The 27,883-nt window shown below is 31.0% G+C and overlaps 2 protein-coding genes and 1 long non-coding RNA gene across 4 annotated transcripts; 1 reads left to right on the top strand and 2 right to left on the bottom strand.

Moving 5' to 3' along the window:
* Positions 1-183: 183 nt before the first annotated feature.
* Positions 184-6,931, bottom strand: LOC101257700 (ribosome-recycling factor, chloroplastic). Of its 2 annotated transcripts, none has more exons than XR_011211719.1 (11): positions 6,688-6,921; positions 6,479-6,593; positions 6,009-6,078; positions 5,836-5,931; positions 5,222-5,319; positions 4,735-4,846; positions 2,690-2,731; positions 1,650-1,706; positions 1,526-1,576; positions 1,190-1,326; positions 184-494 (listed from the first exon to the last, which is right to left on the bottom strand). XR_011211719.1 is itself a non-coding variant. In XM_004247122.4 (11 exons), exons 1-11 carry the CDS (start codon positions 6,773-6,775, stop codon positions 477-479), a joined length of 804 nt encoding a protein of 267 aa, XP_004247170.1. In that variant the 5' UTR covers positions 6,776-6,931; the 3' UTR covers positions 184-476. The 2 variants fall into 2 exon arrangements, 1 of the variants encoding a protein (XP_004247170.1); XM_004247122.4 differs by having other exon boundaries at positions 1,190-1,246; positions 6,688-6,931.
* Positions 6,932-19,546: 12,615 nt separating this feature from the next.
* Positions 19,547-21,704, bottom strand: LOC104649261 (uncharacterized). The gene is made up of 4 exons (XR_743256.3): positions 21,587-21,704; positions 21,412-21,488; positions 20,042-20,101; positions 19,547-19,782 (listed from the first exon to the last, which is right to left on the bottom strand). It is a non-coding gene; the product is annotated as an uncharacterized lncRNA (long non-coding RNA).
* A 3,970-nt stretch (positions 21,705-25,674) lies between these two features.
* LOC101262351 (mavicyanin-like) lies at positions 25,675-27,059 on the top strand. Its single transcript, XM_004247276.5, has 2 exons — positions 25,675-25,950; positions 26,578-27,059. Exons 1-2 carry the CDS (start codon positions 25,764-25,766, stop codon positions 26,976-26,978), a joined length of 588 nt encoding a protein of 195 aa, XP_004247324.1. The 5' UTR covers positions 25,675-25,763; the 3' UTR covers positions 26,979-27,059.
* Positions 27,060-27,883: the final 824 nt, after the last annotated feature.

Here is a 27,883-nt window from a genome sequence, read left to right as displayed (position 1 = left end):
TAAAACATTTGGAATAGGATTAAACTAGATGCAAGTGATGGAGTAATATTATATTTACACAAACCAGTTATATATAATAAAATGTATTGATTGAATGAGTGATATATAAGCAGACAAACACAACTAAAACGTCTTCCAAAAACATGAACAGCCAAATACAAAAGAAGAGCAGTGGAAGTGATATTCTACCATCAGCAAGTACGATTTCATTCCGAATCCTGTAGTTACAAAATCCAGCAGCCTCAAGCAGTGCAAATTATGTCGCTACAAGCAGATTTAACTTCTTTTGGGAGTAAAAATGAAATTCCTAACAAAATTAACAGGGACCATTCCAGTTCCTGACTGATCTTTACAACCGAAAATTAAAGGTAGTTCTTTTTACAAAGGTACGTGACAAGCCTATTGCACCACATAAACCTTCCAAGAAAAGCTTCATTACTGCACAAACTCCATATACACATTGAACACAACTGTTGTCAAACTTTCAGCAGTTCCTGAGATCAAACATAAACATGTTTCAATAAAATCTGACCGACCTTCATTGTGTAAATAAAAGGAAGCAGAAGTGAGTCAAAAGGTGAACCATGGTAAACGAGGTAACAACCAAACCTCGCAATGAAAGAGGGAAAAATTGGAAAAGAAAGTGAACTACCATCATATTATCAATTGGATTAGATTAAAATGGAACAAGGGGAATGGAAGGAAGAAGCAGCTGCATTATAATACTCCATTTCCAGTAGAAGCATTCCTATTAGTTTGGTTAGCAAGTAGAAGATTGCTAGACAACACAAGACTAAAGTTTGAATGGGAAAAAAGAGACAGTAAAAACTCTCTTAGGGGTGTGCATGCATGAAATCAATGATTCCACTTGCAAACGGACTGACTTGTCACAGACACAGCTAGACCCCCATTTCTGTTATTCAGAGCCTAGTCAATGCGCATTAGGAAACACATAAGGTATCTAAAAAGGCCTAGCAACAAAGCACAAAGGTGCAGAGAAACATGATGTGGTGAAGGGAAGGGTAAGGAAATATTATTTTATTTCCCAAATCAGAACTTAACTGTTGATACTCAGTTTCTGCTTGTTTATCTCTAATTAGAAAACAATTCCCAGGGATTGAGTCTACCCATATATTTTTGCATACACGACATTTTATCTCAAAGCACATGATATACTTGATTAACATACCTTCTCCTTCTGCTTGAAGACAATATCAATCTTCTTCATGTATTCATCTGTCACTTTCTGTGTAGAAAAAGGAAGAATGACACAAGTAGAAGACTTCAGATTGCACTATAATGATGATTGTTAGTAACTTGAGCTACCTACAGCAGGTTTTAGAAATTAGAGTAAAAGTTGCATTACGAGAAAATCTGAAATTATTTTTTCTTCCAGTAGAATCCAAATGAAGTATTTAACAGTTTTTAAAGTGTACAATTTATGAGACAATTGTTTAAACATATATGGGTAATCACTTTCTGTTTTGGAACTCTTGTGCCATGAACATCAAACTTTGTTAGTTACCTGTAAATCACTAGATAGGTCCTTCACATTGTCTTCAGAAAGCTTTTTCTCCTGAAAAAAAGTAAAGCTTCCTCAATATCTAGCATCTGAAAGAGATGGGCCAAAAATTGCCTAGAGCTCAAACCTTCTCAAGTTTTTCATAAGCTTTTAAGGCATCTCTTCTTATATTCCTTATAGCTACCTGCAAATATTTTATGAGAAAGAGATAGTAATAGTCCAACAGACATGATCAATAGGCAATATAAGCACAATCAACTACTCCATCCCAAACCAACAGACAGATTCAAAGTAAGAGGCCAAGCTTTCTGACTTTGAATATAAGAAGACAAAAGTTTTTTCCGTTCAGAATAGCAGCGCTGGTTTTTTTCATTACCTAGAAATCCCAGAGGGAAAATGACGAACTGTACTAGATTCAGTGATTATTGGGTCTGCCCCCTCATCCATTCTCCACTTAAATACCAAGCTTTTGTTTACGGCAGGGTTTGAACTTAACCCACACATCACACTTTGTGCTCTTATCATTAAAGCAACGCGCAGGGGCTAGAATAACAGCAGTATAATAAAAACATTTATTAAAATTGACGCATTAGTCGAATTGTTTAGGTAATTTGTGGACAGAAAAGCTTTTTCTTGTTTCAACAATAATTGTGTCACAGTTGGGAGGGAGGGAGAGAGAGTATGAAAAGTTAGCTCAACATCATATGCTGACTGCAATAATAATTCAGTCAATCATGTCAAAATTTGAACACTCTATACAAAGCAAATTAGACATAAAAGATGCATATTTGCAACAAAAAGAAATGAAAAATTGATAACAAAATATAAGAAATTCTCTTCCACACAATCCCAGTTCTAAATGTGTCATTTAGTATCTTTTTGTTGGATGATTGAACCACGCTGTTGTTCATAACATCAAGTTTTACCGCTTAATACAATAAGGAACCTGGAGAGGGTACCTCTACAAGCACCAAGTGAAGGTATAAATATACCACAGCCATGACTACTTGTAAATCTGAAACCTCAGGTGCTCTAAAGGACAAACAGGAGCTATTTCTAATAATAGATCCCACTAGATTAAGAATAACGATTATTTTTTCTTTTGGAAAGCAGAAAATAAACATAGAAAAGAAGTTAGAACCAGCTCTTAGAACAGATAAAACTTACCTTTCCTTCCTCGGCTTGTTTAGAAACAATTTTAGATAATTCCTGGATAAAAAGAAGAGAAATAAAAGTGAAAATTAAAATATACTCAGTGTCGGAAATTGAATATACTGAATTGTTCGCAAATTTACCAACTCATAAACTTTGGGGAAAACCAATTAAGTAGACTTAAGTAGAACTAGATCAAAAGCTGCAAGTACATTTTTCATAAAGGCATGCAATTGTAAGCCATAACTTTTGAAATACTTCATAATAAAAAGGACAAATGTTCTGAACCAAATAACAGAATGGATGCCCATCAATTCGAAAGTGAAGGTTATTTTTGGGAGTGTGCACCTGTCACGTAGCTTGAATAGGAAAACATCACGTGTACTTGAGATAAGAAATCGAGTTTGTCAGTCCTCTAATAAAAACAAGGTCACTCAATCAGTTATTAAACCTATATGTCTAGCCATTTAAGAGAACTGCATAGTGTAGGCAGTGCCCCTAATTTCATCCAAGCAATATAGAGAAGTCATGAAGACTAGATGATGTCAGATACACCAGAAGAACTTCATATTGGTAAACCAATAACGTATTTATCATGAGAAATGACAGCATCAACTTTAAATGAGGGCTGTAAGCAATGAAAGCTTGATTCCAGTATCAATTCAAACATGAAAGTATATTGTCCTTCGAATTAAATGGGCTTTAGTTGCCAAAGCAATTAAATATTACAGCCATGTATGAACTTAAGATCATTGGTTACTATAAAAACACATGAAGTAAACATAAAAACAACAAAAGAAGTATGAATTAGTTTAGGCATTCAATAGTTTAGGCATCCCTCTTTGCATCTGTATTTTTCTTTTTCAAACTACTTTGATATGCGTTACTTGACCCCAAAGTCTTTTGAAACAACCTCTTTACCTCCACGAGGTAGGAGTAAGGTTTGCATACACTGTACCCTCCCATACCCCACATATGGGACTACACTGGATAAGTTGTTGTTTTAGGAGTGAGCGGTAAAGCCAGGTTTTCCCTATAAGCTCCCATAGAGAAACACCAGAAACATTGTGATTTTTTTAACAGATTATCAATGGTATTATACAATTCTTTTCCAATACATCAGTAAATCAATATACTACCACAAGAAGAAGATCATAACGTTATATAACCCCATAAAATATCTATATTCTAGTATGAAGAAGGTTACTTTAGAAGAGTACATTGGTATAAAGGCTAGAAGGCACAGTGACAGGGAAGTTACTATAAGGCAAACACTGCTTATATTTCAAATCTTGTGTTCCTCTATTAAGTGGTGATCTAGGGCAGAAAAGTAAGGAGCAAAAGACATGGGTATTTAGCTTAAAGTCCTTCACAGCCTACATAGTGTACCATGTAGGGACAATACAGTAAAACTTTGGAAAGGTTAAATCACCTACCTCACAAACTGAAATGTTTATGACATCCTATTGGGTCTAATTCCTTAAAAGAGGAAGACAAACTTACTGAATATTAATGACAAAGATACAAGATATTAACACAAAACAGATGTAACTGAAAAGCAAGTACCTAGGGCCTGTTTGGATTGGCTTTTGGGTTATGACATATAAGCCAAAAGCCATAAGCTAGGATTCCTAGCTTATGGCTTTTGGCTTTTAAAATTCTTATAAACACTTGTTAACTTTACCCAAACACTTCAAAATTGCTTAAAAGCTATTTTGGCTTTAAAACACCTAAAATAAGTCAATACAAACGACCAACTAGTTTCTAGTTCTTGACTACAGAATGAGAACATTAATTAGTGATCCAAATTTTCAGGAACAATAGCCAAATATTTTCCAAGATACAGGACAAAGATGATGAGAAAGCATGGCTATCCGGAAACCAGGTAAATAAAACAAAGATCATATCAGTCCAACCTATAGCATGAGTGGCTAAATGACCACAGTGAGATGAACAAACATTCATCCTTGCTTATCAAAAAAGAAATAAAGATTAACATTCAAGCTGAAAGTTGGCATCTAGAAAAAACAAACTTGACTAAGCACTGGAACACTTAATACCTTCCTCCTATCTGATGTCAACTGGGGTACAGCCAATCGTATTACTTCTCCATCATTATTTGGCGTCATACCAACATCGGAGCTGACAATAGCCTTCTCTATAGCCTTTAAACTGAAAATTAAGACAAAGACTAATGCTTAGTGCAGTGCAAAGTGCAAACATATGCAAAGTTGCTACAAAATGGTTCTAACGAATTCCTCACGAGGATGATTATATTAGCCTAACGCCTAAAACTGACAACAAATTCTATGACTTGTAATCATGAAAATTTTACAAGAAAAGCAGTACATAATGGCCAATGAGTCTGATGAAGTAGACGTCCTATTGTTCTGATGCATCTGAATTCCAGAACTCACTCTTTTGCAACCCTACCTCAAATGAATCTAAGAATTTACAAGTAGTATTGATGATATCAAGAAAGTGTGAGATAATGGTCCAGTCCGACCTGATTTTCTTTCTTTTATTCAAATGTTTCAGAAGTTTAACCTGGATTTGTCATACGGCTGCACCAAGATAGAAGTTGCATCAGGAGTGCTAATTTGTGCTATGCTTTTCAAGCTGACTGGAGTGCCATAATAATCAACCTTGTATGAGCAATACAAAATGAAAAAAAGAAAAGCTGGACTTAGATATACTGAATTATAAAAATGAAACAAAGAAATTATGTTTTATCACATGTCTCAGACACCACATCTCCACACCCGGATAATTTGTATGAATAGTGCATGAGAAATATTAAAGGAAATGCTAGGGGCTTGAAGTGAAAATACTGAAAAGACAGAAAAGCCTTCAGGCAAAAACACATAAATCATTCAGAAGTGATAATGCAAGAGCAGCAGGTACGTGGTACAATTGACAAGAGAAAAAAAATGATCTTTTACTTCTGATTGACCTGAAGAGAATTGGAGAGGAAAAAATATCAATGCGGCCTGACTAACAGGACTCTCAATTACTTATAAATTACAAATTTGTTGGTACCATTTAAATGGCTTTGAAAGCTGCCCAGTACTTTCTACTGTATCAGTTGTGATGGTTATAAAGAAAATAGTCATGTTAACAACAAGTGTAAATGGGGGAGGGGATCCTACAGAATGTCTTACCTCAATTTTATCTAGCATTGCTGGGCTAGCTCTTCCTGTCCTTATAGAGTTGAAATTTGACCTAACAGTTTCAACTGTCTTTTCCATCCTTTCTTTCTACAGTAAAATACAAGGTCTGTAAACAAAGAGTTAACATAGCTTTTGATAATGAAAACAAAAATCACCATACTGACCACATCTTTCTCAATCGAAGATTTTTCAGCTTCTATTTCTTCAATTGTTGCACACCTCACAATTCCACTTCTGAATAATCAACCCAAGTTACCATAAATAAATAATGAAATCAACCCAAGTTACGCATATGGAGATCAACAATGAAAATCAATGCAAGCACCACCAAGACAAACGACATCTATCTACTACTGCTACACCTCAATACCAAACTATTTGAGAAAAATCTTAGTAGGTCAGTTTGTTGGCTGCCTGAACTTTCATTTTATTGGTGATTCGATTCCTCACCTATTAATACCATCCCTATTTCCCCCTCTCCTAACCCCAAACACCAAACTATTTGGGGTTGACTATACTCTTGAAAATCCATTCGAGTCAATCCAGATGTTTAATTCCTACATGGGTACTTAACATTTTGTACTGACATACAAAAAGAATGAGCAAACAGCAGAAGAGTACAGAAGTAGCTTGCCTCTTTCCCCAAGACGGTTTAACAAGAGGCTGCAATCTCCTTGCTCCAACCCATAGGCTCGAGTAATTCGCAGACGCCGACCAACATACCACATTACCAGAAGTAGGAAATTTATCTGCAAGATGTTTGATGAAAAGCCACAGAGACGCACACCTTTCAAAACTCAGAAGCTCAAAAGACTTCCAAATAGAGAGAAGAAAGAGAGATACCTTGAAAGCAAAAGAGAACAGGCTTGCGGGTGAGTTGCTGTTGGCATAGCAAACGTACTGGAGTTGCAGGCGACAAAGCTATCGTCATTGTTGAAGGGACTCTGAATTCTGCAAAGATAAAAGCTCTTCTTTTTTTTTTTAGACTTCAGCCTGAACTTTTGGATAAGAAGTTCCCATTTTGTTACTCTTTTCTTCTTTCATTTTTTTTTTAAAAGAAAAATTAGGCAAATATTTTGAAAGAATTATTATTCGCAGTTATAGTTTGGTGTTTTAGAGGTTGTTTGGTGTAGGGCTGTTCAAATTGATTCGAAATTAATAATTTGAATCGATAATTTAGTTGTTGGGTTAATAGTTTGAATTAATGGGTTAATCCTTCAGGTCAGCTTATTGATTTGGATTTTGTTTGGCCATAATTTTAATCGAGTGCCTCGATACTCCGATAAGAAGTTTAATTACATTATACTACTTAAGGCTTCATGTACTTTTAGCCTTTAGGAGTCGTTTGATATTATGAAAAAAGGAACTTAATTCTGGGATAACTTCTAAGTGGTTTTTAATCCGTTGTTTGGTTGCAAAAGCTAGGATAGCTTATCCTGAGATTAACAATTAGTCATGGGATAAGTTATCCTTACATAAGGTGGAATAGTAATCTCAAGATAACTTATCTTGGAATAAAGTAGGTAAAATAACAAAAATAGCACCCCTTTAAACTCTCTTTTACACCACTTTACTTCATGTATATTAACATAATTTTTTACAACATTTATAATAACATTCACAATCTTAATTATTAGTTGTTCTTATGATAATATATTTTTTCATTAAGAAATGATATTTTATAAATACAATTCTTATTTATGAATATATTATAAGTTGAATTTATTTGCCTAATTTTTATATTTATTTTGATTTTGATTTCTCTTAAAATGTTCACTCCTACTAATTAAATGCATATTTTTAATTAAATAGTTTAATAGTCACTTCAAAACTTATATTTTATGATTAACTTTCACATATAGCAAATATAAAAATTATACTTGTATTTTTTTTGCCAAAAACATCATTTTACTATATCCGAAACTTAGACCACAACTTTAAAGTATCATTTCTAGCAGAAAACATCCTTTAACTATACCCCAAACTTAAATTACATCCTTAAAGTATCATTCTTACCATACAACATTCTTCAAGTGTTTTAAAGTGAACAATTTCATCCTTCTACTTGAATTTCTCCTAAAACTACCCGATATATCCACAACAATTAAGTCGTCCTTCCTAATTATTAATCTTAGATATGCCAACAATATTATCGTGAACTTTCTCGTAATTGAGTTAAGAATTATGCAAAACTTTTAATTTGATCGTTTTTTCATTCATTTTTCATGTAATTTTTATTAAAAATATTATCAGTTTAAATATGTTTTTTCTCAATTGAATATGTTAGAAACGACATTTGTTAAAGACTTCTGCTTCTAATAAAGTAGAATGAAACTCAAATACGAGACATAATCAATATTCGGTCACTTCAATATTAGATTGACCTAAAAATCTATTGATTTAATTGGTAAAGAAAAAGATAAAAATAATTAATCTCCAACTTCTTTCCGTTATGAAAAAGACAAATTATGTACGCTCACACCTTCCAAGTTATTTTTAGTTTCCATAAGCAACAATGTCTAAGATTTTTTATATTTTACAAGAACTTCTTGTAGCAAGTAATAAAATTATGCAGAATAACTTTTGTTGGTGGTCACGTTAACTGGAAATATTTTCATAAGATCCATTAGTTTTTTGACAATATCTAACAAAAGGATGAAAGTTGTTTATTTACAAATACTTAAAGGATGTTTTCTGCTAAAAATGATATTTTAAGGATATAGTTTAAATTTAGGGTATAGTTAAAGGATGTTTTCTACTAGAAATGAAAGTATAAGGATGTAATTTGAGTTTGGGGTATAGTTAAAGGATGTTTTTGGACAAAAACTCTTATAGCTTTAGTTTGCATAATTGTGTTTCATAACAAACATAAATATATATATTTCGCTATACATATACAAAAAAACAGTTGTATAATTCGCTATACATAAACAAAGAAAACAATTGTATAATTCTTTATACATATACAAAAGAAAGCAATTGTATACAAAAGATCAATTGTATTATTTTTGTATATATAAAATGAGAGAGAGAAAGACAAAAGAAAACTGGATAGGGGAATATTTGTATTATACAATTCTAAGTGTATAGGACGAAGATATATGAATTTGTATATGTATATATATATTTTCTCTCTTTTTATACAAACAGAAACGCAATTTATACATTTTGTTTCTATTTGTATAAGCGAGAGAGGTGAGGGTGGAGAGTGAGATATACGAGAGTGGCAAGCCAGATCTGGAGAGGGAGAGAACGAAACAAAAATATATGTATATATACAATTTCCTCTTGTTTTATACAAACACAACATTTTATACATTTGTGTTTGTATAAAAGCGAGAGAGACGGGCGAGACTGCCACCAAGCGAGAGTGGCGAGTGAGATTTCACCAGGGAAAGAAAGGGAAAATAGTTTGCTATAGGGTACAATTAAATCAAAGTATATTTATAGCATTTAATTTGAATTAATAGTTTGCTATTATATACAATTTTCCCTTTTGTATATCAATTATAACGTAGATAACTTCAGGGATATAATTTTTATTACTTTAATATATTTAAAATGAAAGTTTTAGTTCTAAGCTAAATAAGATGAATGTTTAATTTTAAACTAAATATGATCGAAGTTTTATTTTAAAGCTAAATTAAATGAAAATTTTATTTTTAAGTTGAATAAGATGAAAGTTTAATTTTAAAATACATGGTACAATCATGAAAATACACACAAAATATTTAAGCTAAATAAGACGGTAATTTTATTTTTTTAAAAAGGAATAACTAACTAAAGCTTGCAAAGTAAATGTAATAAATAAATAAATAAGGTGGAGGGTATTATCATAAACAAACACCTTATTCTTAGAAATTATGCAATGAGTAAAAGTTTGAATGTGACAAACTAAACAAGCAATCAAAACTAATTCCATTATAACTATTCCCAACATAACTTATTTGAGCATAACTTGTATTCAAACTAAACGACCCCTTAGGGTTTGTTTACACTTTAGTATCCAAGACTCTTTACAATTACTTTATAATTGACATTCAAATTTCACAATAATATTTTAAAGTTGCGACATCACTCATTGATTCATTTTCATTGCTCCCCCACCGACAAGTTATATTGAATATCAATCTCTAGGTGTCTAAATTGAAGTTTAAATGGTTGGTTCCCTTACTTTTAAGTCTTTGTTTTATATTCTAATTACAGTGAGGTGAGTTAGTGAGATATGCTTGCAATACTACAATCTGCAATGATTTTCTTTAATTAGTAATGGTCTCATGATCATTAATGATTTTTGTTAGTAGTGTTATAATGGTCTCTCTTTATAGTTCATATCGAAATTGACTTGATTGTTATGAAGAATCCTTTTGAGTTTGCTAGTTTGGACAATATTGACATCTTTGTTCTGGTTAATATGAAATTTTATGAAGTATTTATATGGTAAACTAGCAGGGAAAAGTTCATCAATGACTACTAGCTATTGTATACGGTTAATTAGTGATTAGTAATTCTAAATGAAAATAGTGTGAACTGTTAACGATTGAACCGATAACGATTAATAACTGATTGCCATGGTGGCAAAATTTGGGTGTCATGTTTGGAACAACTTATTCCATCATTTATACCATAGCGATAGGATAACTTATCTCATATATATGGTGCGATAAGTTATCGCAGAATAATTAATCCTAAGATAATTTGGTCTAAACCAAACGATCCCTCTCGTCCTCTCTCTCCGTCTCCTCTTATCCTTTTTTCATCTCTTCCTCACCTCTCTTCTCTTTATAATTCACTCATTTCTCTCGTCTCTTTTTCTGCCATCTCTCCATCACCTCTCTCCTCTCTCTATCTATCTATCTCTATATATAAATCGCTCTTTCGCCCCCTCCTTAATTAAATGATAAGTGTCAATTGTATATCTTCCTTTCAGTAATACAAAATACAAATACAGATGAAACAAAGGAGTACAAATACATGCAAAGTGACAAATACACATACAAATACAAACACACATAACAATAGATGAATACAAATACACATGATAACAACTAATTTCACTCTTTCAGTGATACAAACACACAATTGTTGCCAATCTGTGTTAAGAAAATCAGAAATTACTGGTTGTAATAAATTATTCAGAAACACGAAGTAACTGAGATTTTTAGAACCAGTAAATAAGATGAACAGAAATTTATTTGTAAAAAATAATTTAATCTGTAAAACTTACCAGAATGTTGAATACTCTTTTATTTCTCTTTTTAGAAAGAAAATCAAGTCCACTGAATTCACAGTGTCCCCTTAAGGAAATTATTCCCCTCTAGTATTCGAGGTTTGATTTGGAATATAACCTCCCAGGGTAAAATGATCTTAATCAGTAGAGTATAGATACCAAAAACTCTACTGTCAGCAAATCAATTCCACAGCAGGAAAGTACAAGAAGAAATATATGTTTTTTAAGAAGAAGGAAGATCAAAAAATTCGTTAGGAAATATTCTGAATATTGAATGGTATTTATAGGCAAGAATAATATATTCTGAAAGGTTGCTAACCTTTCAGAATTGACACGACCATTAATGAAAGGTTGCAAACTTTCAAATGGTATTGACTGTTCCTGAAAGTTGCAACCTTTCAGAACAGTCATGGCGAGAAATTTTGAATATAACGGAATTTAAAACGGGTCACTCGCGCGGATCCAAGTCGGGTCGGGTTAACTAAAAAGTTGAAAACATTTCGGTTAAATTCTGTTATCAACTGATTTATTGAAAATAATTTTTGTCCATTTAAATTAATTAATAAATAATTAAAAATAAATTTTATCCAAAAATTATCTCTCGATCGATCATTTGCCAAAGCCAAAGCCAAAGCCGAAGCCGAAGCGAGCGAGCAACGACGACGACGGCGCGAGGGGGGTCCCTCTTTCCAGCCCTTTTAACAATTAATAGGAGTGTTTATTTATTTAAACTCTCCTATTTTCATTTCCATTACCGATGAGGGACTATTGCCTTTTTCAATAAAGCATTAGAGGACTTTTCAAGTTCCCAACCTTTCAAGTTCTAAACTTTTCAAATTCCTCTCCTTCCCTCTATTTCCCATCAATTCTTGCTACATACCCAACAATCCCCCACATTGATGGGGAATAGTTATAACATAGGAATGCATGGACAATTGTGTACTTTACAAGCAAGGATTAATTGCATCTGGATAAGTAGGTTCCCCTTGGACTTTCCGTAGTGAACATATGTCGGATATACTCGGTCAATCGGTAGATGTGATATCTTTGAACCGTCGAACTTTGGTGTATACCTAGACAACCATATGTCACACAATTAACCCTTTACTGTTTATGATTCTTACGGTTGTGTTCGTTTCAGCCATGAACACCTCCTGGTTTCATGAGTGTATAGAGAATAGGCTTTTGACATAAAATTCTCTTTGAAACGGCTTCCACTTCACACTCACATAGGTGATTTCTAACCGTGTCATCTCGTAGATACACTATTTGGTCAAATCTACCAAACTTAGCAAATCATTAAAAACTTTAAGCTTTATTACCTCATTAACAAGGCTTAAAGTTTTAACCTTTTCTTGAACATTGTCTTCATCATGAGAATGGATTGAGTTAATTGACAATGTCGAACCGTCAGCCACAACTTTATTTTTCTCCTTGAATCTAGCTCTTGGGATCTCCAGTCTGCTAGATAGAGTTACCGTCATGCTGACTTGTCCTAAGCCGTAAACCCATTCCCTTAGATGATCTTTCAACTGCCTCTCTCACTAGGCCTTTCGTTAGTGGATCTGACACATTATCACTTGACTTTACATAGTCAATTGTGATAATTACACTAGAGAGCAGTTGTCTTATGGTGTTATGTCTACGTCGTATATGACGAGACTTCCCATTGTACATAACGCTCCTTGCCCTACCTATTGCTGCTTGACTATCGCAATGTATGCAAATTGGTCCAACAGGTTTGGGCCAGAATGGAATATCCTCTAGGAAATTCCGGAGCCATTCCGCTTCTTCACCAGCCTTATCCAAAGCAATGAATTTAGATTTCATTGTGGAGCGAGCAATACATGTCTGTTTCGAAGATTTCCAAGAGACAGCTCCTCCACCAAGTATGAATACATAACCACTCGTGGATTTTACATCATTTGACCCGGTGATCCAATTTGCATCACTATATCCTTCAATCACAGCAGGATATTTATTATAATGCAAAGCATAATGTTGTGTCCATTTTAGATAACCCAACACACGTTTCATAGCCATCCAGTGAGTTTGATTCGGATTACTAGTGTACCGACTCAGTTTACTAATAGCACATGCTATATCTGGACGCGTGCAATTCATAATATACATCAAACTTCCCAACACTCTGGCATATTCCAATTGAGAGTCACTTTGACCTTCATTCTTTTTAAATGTACAACTTAAATCAATTGGAGTTTTGACTACATTGAAATTCAAGTAATTGAACTTATCCAATATTTTTTCAATATAATGAGATTGAGATAATGCTAGTGCCTGGGGAGTTTTGATAATCCTGACCCCTAAGATCAAATCAGCAACTCCTAAGTCTTTCATATCGAACTTGCTCGACAACATGCGCTTAGTAGCATTAATATCGTCAATTTCTTTACTCATTATTAACATGTCATTAACATACAAACAAACAATGACTTCATGATTCATAACGTTTTTAATGTAAACACATTTATCACATTCGTTAATCTTGAATCCATTTGCCAACATTATTTGATCAAATTTAGCATGCCATTGTTTGGGTGCTTGTTTGAGTCCATAAAGTGACTTCACAAGTTTGCACACTTTCTTTTCTTTACCAGGAACTATAAACCCTTCAGGTTGTTCCATGTAAATTTCTTCCTCTAACTCTCCATTTAAGAAGGTTGTCTTTACATCCATTTGGTGGATTTTAAGATCATGCACTGCTGCTAGTGCTATTAACATCCTAATTGATGTTATCCTTGTTACTGGAGAATATGTATCAAAGTAGTCCAGACCTTCCTTTTGTCTGTACCCTTTGACTACCAGTCTAGCCTTATATTTGTCAATAGTCCCATCAGGTTTCATTTTCCTTTTAAAGATCCATTTTGATCCTAAATGTTTATTTCCTGTAGGAAGATCAGTCAATTCCCAAGTGTGATTGCTTAAAATTGATTCAATCTCACTATTGACTGCTTCTTTCCAATAAGTTGACTCTGATGAAGACATAGCTGCTTTAAATGTTTGAGGCTCATTTTCAAGCAATAGTGCTACAAGATCTGGTCCGAAAGAAACAAATTTTCGTTGTCGAGTACTTCGCCTAGGTTCCTCACTAGTTAGAATATTTTCCATTGATTCTTCTCGTGGTCGTTTAGGTCTTTCACTTGTTGACTCACTTTCAGTTTTATACGGATAAATGTTTTCAAAAAACTCTGCATTATCTGATTCAATTATCGTATTAACATGAATCTCAGGATTATCAGATTTGTGAACCAAAAATCGACAGGCTTTACTATTCACAACATACCCAATAAAGACACAATCTATTGTTTTGGGTCCAATTTTAACCCTCTTAGGTAAAGGAACCTCTACCTTGGCTAAACACCCCCACACTTTGAAATATTTCAAGTTGAATTTTCTTCCTTTCCACAACTCATATGGAATTGATTGTGTTTTTTGATGGGGTACTCTATTGAGTATTTTATTAGCTGTAAGGATAGCTTCCCCCCAAAGATTTCGCGGTGAACCAGAATTGATCATTAAGGCATTCATCATTTCCTTTAATGTTCTGTTCTTCCGTTCTGCCAAACCATTTGACTGTGGTGTATAAGGTGCAGTAGTTTGATGAATAATACTATATTCCAAACATATCTCTGCAAAAGGAGATTCATATTCTCCACCCCTATCACTCCGAGTCATTTTTATCTTTAGATTCAATTGGTTTTCCACTTCATTTTTGTATTGCTTAAATGCATCAATTGCTTCATCCTTACTATTAAGCAAATATACATAACAAAATCGAGTGCAATCATCAATAAAAGTTATAAAGTACTTTTTCCCACCACGAGATGGTGTTGACTTCATATCGCATATATCTGTGTGAATTAAGTCTAAAGTTTTAGAATTTCTTTCAACAGACTTGTAAGGATGTTTAACAAACTTACTTTCCACACAAATTTCGCATTTCGACTTATCGCATTTAAAATCAGGCAATACTTCTAGATTAACCAATTTTCGCAAGGCTTTGTAATTTACATGTCCCAAACGGGCATGCCATAAATCACTTAACTCCAATAAGTAAACAGAAGCAGAATTTTTATTAATACTGTCAATAACCATTACATTTAGTTTGAAAAGACCCTCATTGAGGTATCCCTTTCCTATAAACATTTCATTCTTACTTATTACAGCTTTATCACTAACTAGGACACACTTAAACCCGTTCTTAACGAGTAGTGCAGCAGAAACTAAATTCTTCCTAATAGTAGGGACATGCAGAACATTGTTTAAAGTCAACACTTTGCCGGATGTCATTTTCAACATTACTTTCCCAGTTCCTGCAATCCTTGCTGTTGCTGTGTTTCCCATGAATAAATCTTCATCGTACTCAGCAGGAGTGTACGTTGCAAAGGCTTCTTTTGCAAAGCAAATATGTCTAGTAGCACCTGAGTCGAGAAACCACTCCTTGGGATTTCCAACTAAGTTACATTCTGATATCATTGCACACAAGTCATCTGCATCTTCCATCTTTTCCATGATGTTTGCTTGACTTTTGCCTTTGCCTTTGTTTTTGTCCTTTCTTGGAGCATGTCAATCAGAAGATCTATGACCAGCCTTGCCACAATTATAACAGTTGCCTTTGAATTTCTTCTTGGCCTGTTCTGACTTCTGCCCGTTGGACTTCTTTCTCTTTTTGTCTTTGGTAGGAGCTTCTTCAACAATATTAAATCCAATGATTGTTGAACTCTTACGCGACTTCTTTTCGGCATTTCTGTTATCTTCCTCAATCTTGAGACGAATCACAAGATCTTCAAGCTTCATTTCTTTACGCTTATGCTTTAGATAATTTTTGAAATCATTCCACGAAGGAGGCAACTTCTCGATCATTGCAGCCACTTGAAAAACTTCATTTACTACCATATCTTCAGCAATCAGATCATGGAGAATAAGTTGAAGTTCCTGCACTTGTGATCCAACAGTTTTACTATCTACCATTTTATAGTCTAAAAACTTTGCGACCACAAATTTTTTCAAGCATGCATCTTTTTCAAGTCCATTCCACAACTCTTTTGAAGTTGTTATTGCACTATAGACATTATATAAGTCATCCTCTAAAGCACTCAAAATGTAACCTTTACATAGGAAGTCTGACTGTTTCCATGCTTCAACAATCATAAATTTTTCCCTGTCTGGCATATCATCAGCAGGTACTGGAGTATCTTCACTTGTAAATTTCTGCAGACCAAGAGTGGTAAGCCAGAAAAATACTCGTTGCTGCCATCCTTTGAAATTCACCCCTGTGAATTTACCCGGTTTCTCTGCTTATGATACAAAAGTTCGGGTTGGTGCAGCAACAGCCACTGTAACACCAGTGTTTTTCATTTTCTGATAAACAAAATTGATACAATATAAGTAAGCAATAAATTATAATTGCAGACTTAAAGGAGTATAAAATCACAAAGATTTTTGTCTCCACCAGAAACACAGATCTATATATAATTTCCTTAAGATTGTTGCCAATCTGTGTTAAGAAAATCAGAAATTACTGGTTGTAATAAATCATTCAGAAACACGAAGTAACTGAGATTTTTAGAACCAGTAAATAAGATGAACAGAAATTTATTTGTAAAAAATAATTTAATCTGTAAAACTTACCAGAATGTTGAATACTCTTTTATTTCTCTTTTTAGGAAGAAAATCAAGTCTACTGAATTCACAGTGTCCCCTTAAGGAAATTATTCCCCTCTAGTATCTGAGGTTTGATTTGGAATATAACCTCCCAGGGTAAAATGATCTTAATCAGTAGAGTATAGATACCAAAAACTCTACTGTCAGCGAATCAATTCCACAGCAGGAAAGTACACGAAGAAATATATGTTTTTTAAGAAGAAGGAAGATCAAAAAATTCGTTAGGAAATATTCTGAATATTGAATGGTATTTATAGGCAAGAATAATATATTCTGAAAGGTTGCTACCCTTTCAGAATTGACACGACCATTAATGAAAGGTTGCAAACTTTCAAATGGTATTGACTGTTCCTGAAAGTTGCAACCTTTCAGAACAGTCATGGCGGGAAATTTTGAATATAACGGAATTTAAAACGGGTCACTCGCACCGTCATCGTCGTCGCTCGCTCGCTTCGCTTCGGCTTCGGCTTCGGCTTTGGCTTCGGCTTTGGCAAATGATCGAGAGATAATTTTTTGGACAAAATTTATTTTTAATTATTTATTAATTTTCAATAAATCAGTTGATAAAATGAAAATGAGATTATTTGTGAAATTGAAGAAATAGAGCATAAATTTTGATTTTTATCCATTATGTACAATAATAACATAAAGTTGAGATAGTAATAATAATTAAAAAAATATTATCAAAATGACGCTTATTCCCAACATAACTTATTCGAGCATAACTTGTATTCAAACTAAACGATCCCTTAGGGTTTGTTTACACTTTAGTATCCAAGACTCTTTATAGTTACTTTATAATTGACATTCAAATTTCACAATAATATTTCAAAGTTGCGATATTACTCATTGATTCATTGTCATTGCTCCCCCACCGACAAGTTATATTGAATATCATTCTCTAAGTGTCTAAATTGAAGTTTAAATGGTTGGTTTACTTACTTTTGAGTCTTTGTTTTATCTTCTTATTAGAGTGAGGTGAGTTAGTGAGATATGCTTGCAATACTACAATCTCCAATGATTTTTTTTTAATTAGTAATGATCTCATGATCATTAATGATTTTTGTTAGTAATGTTGTAATGGTCTCTCTTTATAGTTTATATCGAAATTGACTTGGTTGTTATGAAGAAACCTTTTGAGTTTGCTAGTTTGGACAATATTGACATATTTGTTCTGGTTAATATGAAATTTTATGAAGTATTTATATAATAAACTAGCAGGGAAAAGTTCATCAATGACTACTAGCTACTGCATACGGCTAATTAGTGATTAGTCATTTAGTAATTCTTAATGAAAATAGTGTGAACTGTTAACAGTTGAACCTATAACGATGAATAACTGATTGCCATGGATAAAATTTGGGTGTCTTGTTTGATTGTCATATTTGGAACAACTTATTTCATCATTTATACCATAGTGATAGGATAACTTATCTCATATATATGGTGTGATAAGTTATCCCAAGATAATTAATCCTAAGATAACTTGGTCTCAAACAAGACACCCAAATTTTGGTTGATTAAATTTGAGTTGTACTTTATAAAGTTATTTACAAAATATAGATAGATACTAGCAGACTTCACATATTATTGTACTCCTATATATGTTACTCTCAAGGTTAAGTTTTACAATATTGAAAAGTTAGTTAGGTACTGAAATTTTGAAATTTTTTACATCAATTATGTTAAAAATGACATGGTTATGAAGAAACATGTCTCGTATGAAGATCAAGTTGTAGCAATTTCAAAGAAATAAAAAATCGATGAAATTAGAAAAAAAAACTACAAATCAAATATAATGTAGAATATGATTCAACTCCAATGCAGAATCGCAATAAAATGAAAATGAGATTATTTGTGAAATTGAAGAAATAGAGCATAAATTTTGATTTTTATCCATTATGTACAATAATAACATAAAGTTGAGATAGTAATAATAATTAAAAAAATATTATCACACTTAATCTGAGTCCAAAGTCTAAAGTATAAAAAATTCAAAGGGGTGCATCAATTTTTTTAAACCCCAAAGGGCAAAAACGCTCTTTCTATAACGATTTTCTTCTGACGCCACTATTTTGTTAGAATCAAATTTCTGACCTACCATAGATTTTGTCCAAAAAAAAAAAAATTTAAAAAGAATTTTGCTATGCCGAGCAGCGTTTCTCGGGAAAAAAGTTTTCAAAAAAATTAAATCGCTGCTATAGCAGCGTATATTTCTGTCAGAAATTATTTAAAAAATAGAAATCGCTTCATGCATAGCGATTTTAGTTCAAAATGTTTTTTTTTTAATAATCGCTACCAATGAGTTATTTTATAATTTTTTTATTGTATACTTTTTAATTGCTAGCACAGATTTGAAGATTGAAAAAAAAAATCTTACTGAAATCGTTGCCTTGGCAGCGATTATTAAAAAAATAATTTTTTAAAACTAAATTGCTACACGTGGTATTATTTTTTGGACAAAATCACTGGTAGATCAGTAATTTTTGCCAGCAATTTTGATCCTAACGAATTAACAGCATCAGAAGAAAATCACTATGTGAAGAGCGTTTTTACCCTTTTGATTAAAAAAAATTGATATATTCTTTTAAAAATTTTGACAATTTCTTTTGCCCTTAAGAATTCGAAATCCACTTATTCTAATCCACACAAGTAAGATAATTCTTATTCAAATCGAATACTTAACAAAATCCACTTATTCTAATCCACCCAGGTAAGATAATTCTTATTCAAATCGAATACTTAACAAAATGCATAATAGAAGCCAAAAAAAAAGAAAAAAGAAAGTGAAGTCTTAAAGTCAAGCTTTTATAGAATATAACAAAAACATGAACATAGTTATAACTCCAAAATATGGTGATATGAGTACGAAACTTTCAGAATAGCATGATTAAGATCCGAAAACATTATAATTATTAAAAAAAAAGTAAAGATATGCGAAACATCCAAGCAACTATCTCCAAAGACTTCGATAAACATTAACTTGAAGCAAGAATCACCTCCTATTCGCTTCAGCTTCGTACCTGCACGATATAGGTGAAAAGATTATTTGAAATTCCAAAAAAAATTATAACTCAAAAGGAAAAATTATAACTCAAAATGAACTCTCAAAGATTATTTGAAATTCCAAAAAAAACTAGATATAAATTGACTATAAAATGCATCTTGAACTTGTTAGAATCATCATATTAATTATCAAAGATGAAACATAAACAAATAATTTTATTTCTTTTTTATCCTCTACGAAGAAAAATGAGAATCACATATCATATTATCATTTACCTATTTTCTAAGTGTTCAATCCAAAGCTCCGTCATAAAGTCCATAAATATACTCGTAAGGCTGCAAACATGTGAAATTAGATGATTATAAGTTACTAATATAAGGTAAGATTTAGCAAATATTTGCAATATTTGTCATAATCTTAGATTACAACTTTTTAACAATGAAATATTGAAATCAAAATTAACTTAAAATTTAAAACTTGATTATTATCACTCCGGAACCTCACAAAATTTATCAATAGTATGATGTATTTTTCATCTTTCACACCTAGATTTTCGTTAGCCTTCATACCGTTGAATATTTTGTAATATATAAAGTTTTCAGTTTTCAATTATTATGAAAAGTCATTTATTCATAAAAAAAACATGACTCTAGTCATCTCTTAAGTTCTATAAATATAAAACATCTCTATAAATAATCAAAGAAAAATTTGCATGTATTAGCAAATAACTTTAACATTGTACCCAGAGGGGATTCGTTTGTATTTTCCTCAATATGTATACATGCAATATCTCTTTAAAGAAAGTGATTTTATACACGTCAAAACTCAAATTTGATAACTACCCCTATTTTTATTTAGAGAGTTGAGGCGAAAAATAAGTTAATGAAATGTTCGCCACGCACCAGCTACATTCACTTGCTTATTGTAGATGCGGTCGAGAAGGAATGAGTGCAAACTACTCCCTCCGTACATTTTTATTTGTCATGTTGCACTTTTTAAAAGCCAATTAGACTAATTTTCAAAGTTAAATTATTTTACATTAATTCGATATTTTAAACGAAAAATTCCAAAAATTCAAAAACGGTATGAAAATTGAAAAAACACATTTTAAAGACTCTAAAAGTAAAAATCATGACAAACAATAGTAGACGATATCCGACTCCACGTGGAACCTACTCTAAGAGTGGTTTTCGAGAAAAAAACTGATCATTTTGTAGATCTGAGATAGAAATCCAATCCTGCAACTCGTTCTCTTGATAGTCTTGAGTAGTTGGTTACATCGTATAAAAAAACACTTCTTTCTTTAATTATATTTCCATTTATTTTTTCTATCCATCACTCTTGCTACAAGCCCAAAATTTACTTCTTAAAATAATTTCCACTTAAATCATCAAAATAAGAATAAATTTATATACCAAAAAGCTATAGTAACTCATTTTGTAAAATTTTTTTCTCTATTCTTTTTAAATTATTCTTAATAACATCATAACTACGAAATTGACATACGAGTATATAACGTATAATCAGTTAAACAAAAGGACAAAGGCTCACGAAATACAAATTTAACTCTCGAAAAACGAAATGATTGAATTTAAATCTTAAAAAATAAAATAATCGAATCACATAAACTAAAATAGATAAATACCCTGTAAAGACGCGATCAAATAATCCTCGAAGTTGAAAGAAGAAAGGCAGAATTGAAGATCCCCAAAGCAAACTTGCCTGTCAATCAAAATTAAGCATCACAAGAGCAAAACTAAAACTAAAATGAAAAAAATTAAGAGAAACATCATAAAAAATTTCTAAAGAAAAAAACATACCTGAATTAGGAACATTTTATTAAAATAAAATATGTGTGACAATGTGATAAAAAAAATTAGTAAATAAAATGAAGTAGTAAGTGAGAGATATAGAGTGAGTTAAAGGAAGAATCTAGAAGAAAAAAAAATTAATACAAGTGTGTATCAATATAAGTACACACGTCTCATATTTATTGTACAAGTGTATTAACTTCTAAAATTTATAAATGTTTGTCTTTTTGCATTTTAGAATATATTAATTAAGAAAATAATTTGATTGACTATTTTACTTCAATTTAAAACTTTTTGGAGATTAACCATAAAAGATCGAAGGGAGTGATATATTTTGTATCATTTTAGCTTTCTTTTTGTTGGTACAATTGTGTCATTTCAGTTGAGCTCCATTAATTACTTTCAAATTCATGAGCACAAGAAATTAAGTTTGTGTTAAATTTTTTATAAAGAGTATATATAAATTTCACTAGTTTAGATCTTAATTATTAAGATTTATGATATTTTTGAATATTACTTTACGAATTATATTTTGTCTTTTGAATACATATATCATTATTCTTCAGATATATGTATCGGGCGATTTAAAAAATCGAGATACATGTTTAATTAGTTCTGAAAATATTAGTCAATCCCTAGATATAATGTGGAAATCAAAGAATGTTTCAATGTTTAATTAATTTCATAATAAATTCATGGGAAGAGGGTATGAAAAATATGTTAATTTTAATCGAAATTGTTATTACGATACCAAACTTTATATAGGATCTTTTACCATCTGCACTATTTAAAGTGTATCTCTAAAGGTATATATGTGTCCGAGTGGACATGTTACTATTTCTAATTAATTATGCAATATTTTATGATGTCCACGCGGTCATGTCCTTTCCAAAGTTTGGTATTGTTCCATCAATTTAGTCAAAGTTCGAATATATTTTAGACCTTTTCCCTTAAATTCAGTAATATTATTAATAAAGACAAAAACATATATATTTTAATTGTGTAATTTCATTAATTCATTTAATTACTCTTAAGACAATAAAATCACTAATTTGATGTATCTATTTTAAATATATTATGTATCCAACAAACTAAATACTAATTAGATATATGAGTGTACAGTATCTAGAAGTAATTTCATGTATTTATTTATATGATCTACCATTAATTTTGGATACTATTTATATGATCTAATATTAATTCCATGTATCTATTTATATGAATCTAGTATTAATTTAATGTATCTACTATATTAATTTGATGTTATATCCAAATTAAAAACATGTATCTCAAATACATGGTAAACAATTATATCTGTGTGTGTATCTAAATATGAAATTAGTGTTTTGAAAGACTTTGTTGAGACTCGCCTGGGGCGGGGCTCTAGCAACATATCTCGAGACTCAAGTGTAGGGCTTAGTTTTGTAAGGCTTACAGCCTAAGCATCCAACTATACACTCTAAACACGCCCAACGCTCGAGACTCGCCAAATGGATCTTACACAAATTATGTGCTAAATTTATTTTAATTAACATTTGTTGACCCTAATAATTCTTGAATAAATTATTGATACTTAATAATTTTTTAATCTATTGAGATAAGAAGATTGAGAGTAACTCAAATAACAAGTTGTAGTATCCTATGTTACTATTTGTAACAAATTGAAGATGATAATTTAGCACGTAACATTGCTTTTTAAAATATGTAGTTTTACTTATCATTAGTATTGTGATTTTGTCATATGACTCAAAATTATCATATTTTGTTTAGCTATTTGAACGTAATTTTATTTTTATCCATGATGGAGTTATGTTCTTATTATGATAGTAGTACGTTTTATTGATTATTTTCTTTTGGAGGGGTGAATCGTATATTATGTTAAAAAATATATTTTTAGAAATAATAATTCTTTTATTATTAAAAAGTTAAGATGCTACATTATTTATACTTGTATAATCATGTTGGAAGTTCTATTTTCTATGAATTTCGTTAATGATGTTTGTTATCATTTAAAATTGTTAATGTATTTTTTATAATTTATATGTTATTATGTTTTTATACTATATTATAAATTAAAAAAATTAAAGATCCATAGTGCTTACACCCCACGTGAGACTTACACTTTATCCTACATTTAATAAAACGCTCCGCCTTTCAAAATACTAATGAAATATAACTAAAACGCATGAATTTAAGAACAAATCAAGACAACAGATATTTATCGATTATTAATCCAAAAAAAAATTTCAAAATTTAAAACTATAGCTAAACATAAAAGTAACTTATGTTAGTAACTTCTGAATATTTAAATTAGGGATAACCATATTGAATTGGACGCAAGCTAAACAGTGCATGAAAATTTTTAACGTTGTATATTGTATGCAATATACGTTTTTCATTTCTTTTATCTTGTAATTTCAGAAAAAGATATTAGTTATTAGTTTATTCTACTACTATCCTTATTAATTAATGGTTGGAGTTTTGCACTATTTTGATTAAACCAAAAAATCAAACCATATTTAATTTGGATAGGTTTTTTGGATTCTTGATTTAATTTGGATTTTTAATTTACTTTGTTTGGCTTTTTGATTTGATTTATATATATATATATATATATATATATATATATATATATATATATATATATATATATATAAAGTTGGAGTTAACCACTTTTTTCCCGTTTTAATTATTTTCATTGTGATTTAGTTTATTTTCTTATGTTTAGACATCTATAACTGATATACTTTTAAGTATTGTACTTTACGTTTTACTTGTAATTTATATTTAAAAAGTATATTTAAGAAATTCAATATATATATATGTATAATTTTTTAAATTGCAAATAATTTTGTTTTGTTTCTAATTATTGACATAATCGATTAACCAAATCGAATAAGCCCAAACCAAAAAGAGAAAAATCAAACCAAATCGAATTTATTTTGGTTTGAATTGGATAACACTTATTCATAATCAAATATCAAAAATTCAAAACGAATAGAAAAAACGAATGCACATCCTTAATTAATTGTGCTTTAGAAATTTAAATTTGAATACCAATTAGTATTAAAAATATTTATTTAGTAAAAAAGTAAAGTTGGAAAAATATGTAATTAATTCTTTCCTGTTTTATAAAAGGAAAATTTTACTTTTCGGGAGTATTCAGTAGGGAGAAAATTCTTTTTTATTTTATTTTTTATGTTTAAATTTTTACAATTTTCTTTTCCTGATAAAACAAAATCCTTAAAAAGAGTAATATGTTATAGAATAAAGACAATGTAGTAAAACTAAGAACAAAGATAGAAGAGAAAAGAACAAATGTACTAGTATTTTTCTTTTTCACTTGTTTTTGCCTTATATACATGGGACCCATGTATATTTTATTGACATCTATTTGACATGTACATACTTGAGCACCAAATTTGTATAGACAACAAGTTTATAACACACATGATATTGTGTATCTATCTATCTTATAAAATATAATGTATATTACATGTATATCCTCTGTACAACATAAAGCATATTGTGTATACACCCATTGTACAATACAAGATATATTACGAGGACATTCTTTTTACAATAAAATATAATTTTTACATTATTTTTTTCACTCACCCGACCTTATAACCCCATTTTCCACCACTATCATCCCTACCTCTGCCTTTAACATTCATAATAAGTATCTAAATTGTATGCGAATACATAATTTTTTGCTTACATAACGAACATAATAAAATAAATAAAAATTATTTATTTTTTAAAAAGAATATTTTTCAATATTTTTTTTTTCTTGTCGAACACATCCTTGTCATTCCTGACTAGTAAAAGAAAGAGAATGATAAATATAATATAATTAATGTAATCAAATCTACCATATAATTTTGAATGGGTATATGAAATCACACTTAAGCATCAACATATATAATATCGCTAACCTGTGGACAAATGCATATATATATATCGCCTCACATGTATAATAAACTCTTAATTATTCACGCATTATTTGTGAGTCCAATTGCTGCACTGACCTAATTTTGGCGTTTTCTTCACTCATTCTACACAATTAACGTTATATATAACAAACACTTGTATAACTCCACCTTTCATTTGAATCCTCTTAGTTAATTACTACTTCTTTTAGACCAACTACTAAAAAAAATCTCTTTGTTGTTATTGAGTACTCATGGGTTTTATGAAAGTGGCTAAGCTTTTTCTCTCGATAACGGTTGTTTTTAGTTTTTTTATGTTCATTCTTGCTAGTGCTGCTGTGTACAAAATTGGTGATGATGCTGGTTGGACGTTCGGCAGCGCCAATGTGAATTATGGTGTATGGGCCGCTACAAAAAAATTTCAGATCGATGACATTCTTGGTAAGTCCGCCTTGTTCATAACACTTTTTTTTTTAATTTTAGATATCAATTTTATGCCGGTATCATTTTAGATTTGCAAGTAATTTTGAGATCCGGTTAAATTCTTGAATAGAGATGAAATCATAATTTGAGGTTTGTGAATTTTGAATTTTATTTATTAATTTCCAAATTGATACTGATTTATATACATTCATTAAATACATAATTTGTAGAAAAAATTACTAAATCCCACCGGTAAAACACCCTTAATTTCGACAAAAATATTGTAAGACAAAATTGTTTGGCTTATTCATGTGATGGAAAAGTAAAAGAAAATATTTCTTAGTTATTATCTTTCACATATACACTATGGTTAATAAGGAGTTGCAAAATCTTAATTGGATGATCAATTTTTTACATTAGATTTTATTGAGATGTTTTCTTGTGATAACTGATTCAATTGTTTCTTTTGATTGAAGGTAGATTTAGATTTAATAAATATGAATGTGCAAACTATGTCTATATCTCATTTCAAATAGTTCATATATATTTTTGACTCTTTTCATATATGACTTATACAAAAATAACACGTTTACTATATAGATTTGTGATATGTAATTTAATAGAAAATAAAATTTTCACTTGCAGTATTTGTGTATGACAAAACACAAAACAATGTCCTTCGAGTGAGCCTCTCTGATTTCCATAATTGTAACGCCGCGAACCCCATCAGAAGTTACTCTTCCGGCAATGACTCCATCACCATCATGGGTCCGGGCCACTATTACTATATCTGCGGTTTTCCGGGCCACTGTCAAACCGGTCAAAAGGTTGATATCAGGGTACCTAAAGTTGTTCAGCCCAGTGATCTTCCAACTGGAAGCCCAAGCCCAGCTCCTGGAACAACCTTATCTACTACTAGTGTCCATGTAACTGCACCAGCACCAGCCAAGAGTAATGCACCTTCATTCTTCATTAATAATGGGCTTGGGCTTGGGCTTGGGCTTACTTTGTTCATGATTGTCATTGGTGCAGATTATGTGTTTTGATTTGTATTAGGGGCTAGCCCAATGTTGTAGGGTATGAAGTTTATGTATTAAAAAAGAATTTTGGGCTTTACCCATTGTTCATTGCTCATGTGTTGGATTTTAACTAGTGCATTGTGATTTTATTTTGGTGGTGATTAAGGGGGTCGTTTGATTGTGAGTAAGTTATCTCTGAATAAGTTAATTTGGGATAAGTTATCCTATTATTTATATGAGATAAGTTATTCATCGCTTTGATATAAATGGTGAGATAAGTTATCTCAAACTTGACAACGAAATAAGACATCAAAATTTTATTCCTAGACTATTTTTTTTACATCAAAACTATTTATTTTTATCGCTCATACCAAACGACCCCCGAAGTTAAGTAGAGAAGCATTCGAGATTTGTGTAGAGGAAATACGGTCAAAAGTCTTAAAAAATATTTTTTAGAACCCATTTTTCGTATTTGGACTATCAAGACCGATTAAATAAGGATATACTGACATGGTAAAAGAATAAATTGACCACACTTTTGATCGAAGAATTTTTACTTTATCTCGTTGTCTTAAAAAATAATTATAAGTAATCTTCTAAAAAAAAAGAACTAATTAATAGCTTGGTAAATAAGGCAAATAACTAGTTATCCAAGTTAAAATACAAGTATATTGAAAAAAATATTTATAATCTGGTATGAGTAAGTAAATTCTATTTTTTACCTTTTATTTTACTGGATATATAATCTAATAATAATATTTTTTGGAGCTTTCAATTTAAAATAGATAATCTAATAATAATATTTTTCATAGGTTAACTAATATTCTTCATACGTTAACTAATAATCTAAAGCAAATTAATAAATTACTTTTATACCATCTGATACATAAAATGATTGGAACACATTAATAACCAGAATTTCAGACTTTGCG

The sequence above is a fragment of the Solanum lycopersicum genome, chromosome 9 (genome assembly GCF_036512215.1).
Source record: "Solanum lycopersicum chromosome 9, SLM_r2.1".
NCBI classification, from domain to species: Eukaryota; Viridiplantae; Streptophyta; class Magnoliopsida; order Solanales; family Solanaceae; genus Solanum; species Solanum lycopersicum.
The sequence above is the reverse complement of the archived record's forward strand: the minus strand, read 5'-3'. Positions and strand labels throughout refer to the sequence as shown.

Excerpts from the sequence above, each read along its gene's own strand:
- LOC101262351 (XM_004247276.5), top strand. The coding sequence starts at position 25,764 with ATGGGTTTTATGAAAGTGGCTAAGCTTTTTCTCTCGATAACGGTTGTT. Across the intron at positions 25,951-26,577 it reads TCAGATCGATGACATTCTTG|TATTTGTGTATGACAAAACA; the intron begins GTAAGTCCGCCT and ends TTTCACTTGCAG.
- LOC101257700 (XM_004247122.4), bottom strand. The coding sequence starts at position 6,775 with ATGACGATAGCTTTGTCGCCTGCAACTCCAGTACGTTTGCTATGCCAA. Across the intron at positions 6,079-6,478 it reads AAACCGTCTTGGGGAAAGAG|AAGTGGAATTGTGAGGTGTG; the intron begins GCAAGCTACTTC and ends TTGATTATTCAG. Across the intron at positions 4,847-5,221 it reads CAGCCGTATGACAAATCCAG|TTTAAAGGCTATAGAGAAGG; the intron begins GTTAAACTTCTG and ends CTTAATTTTCAG.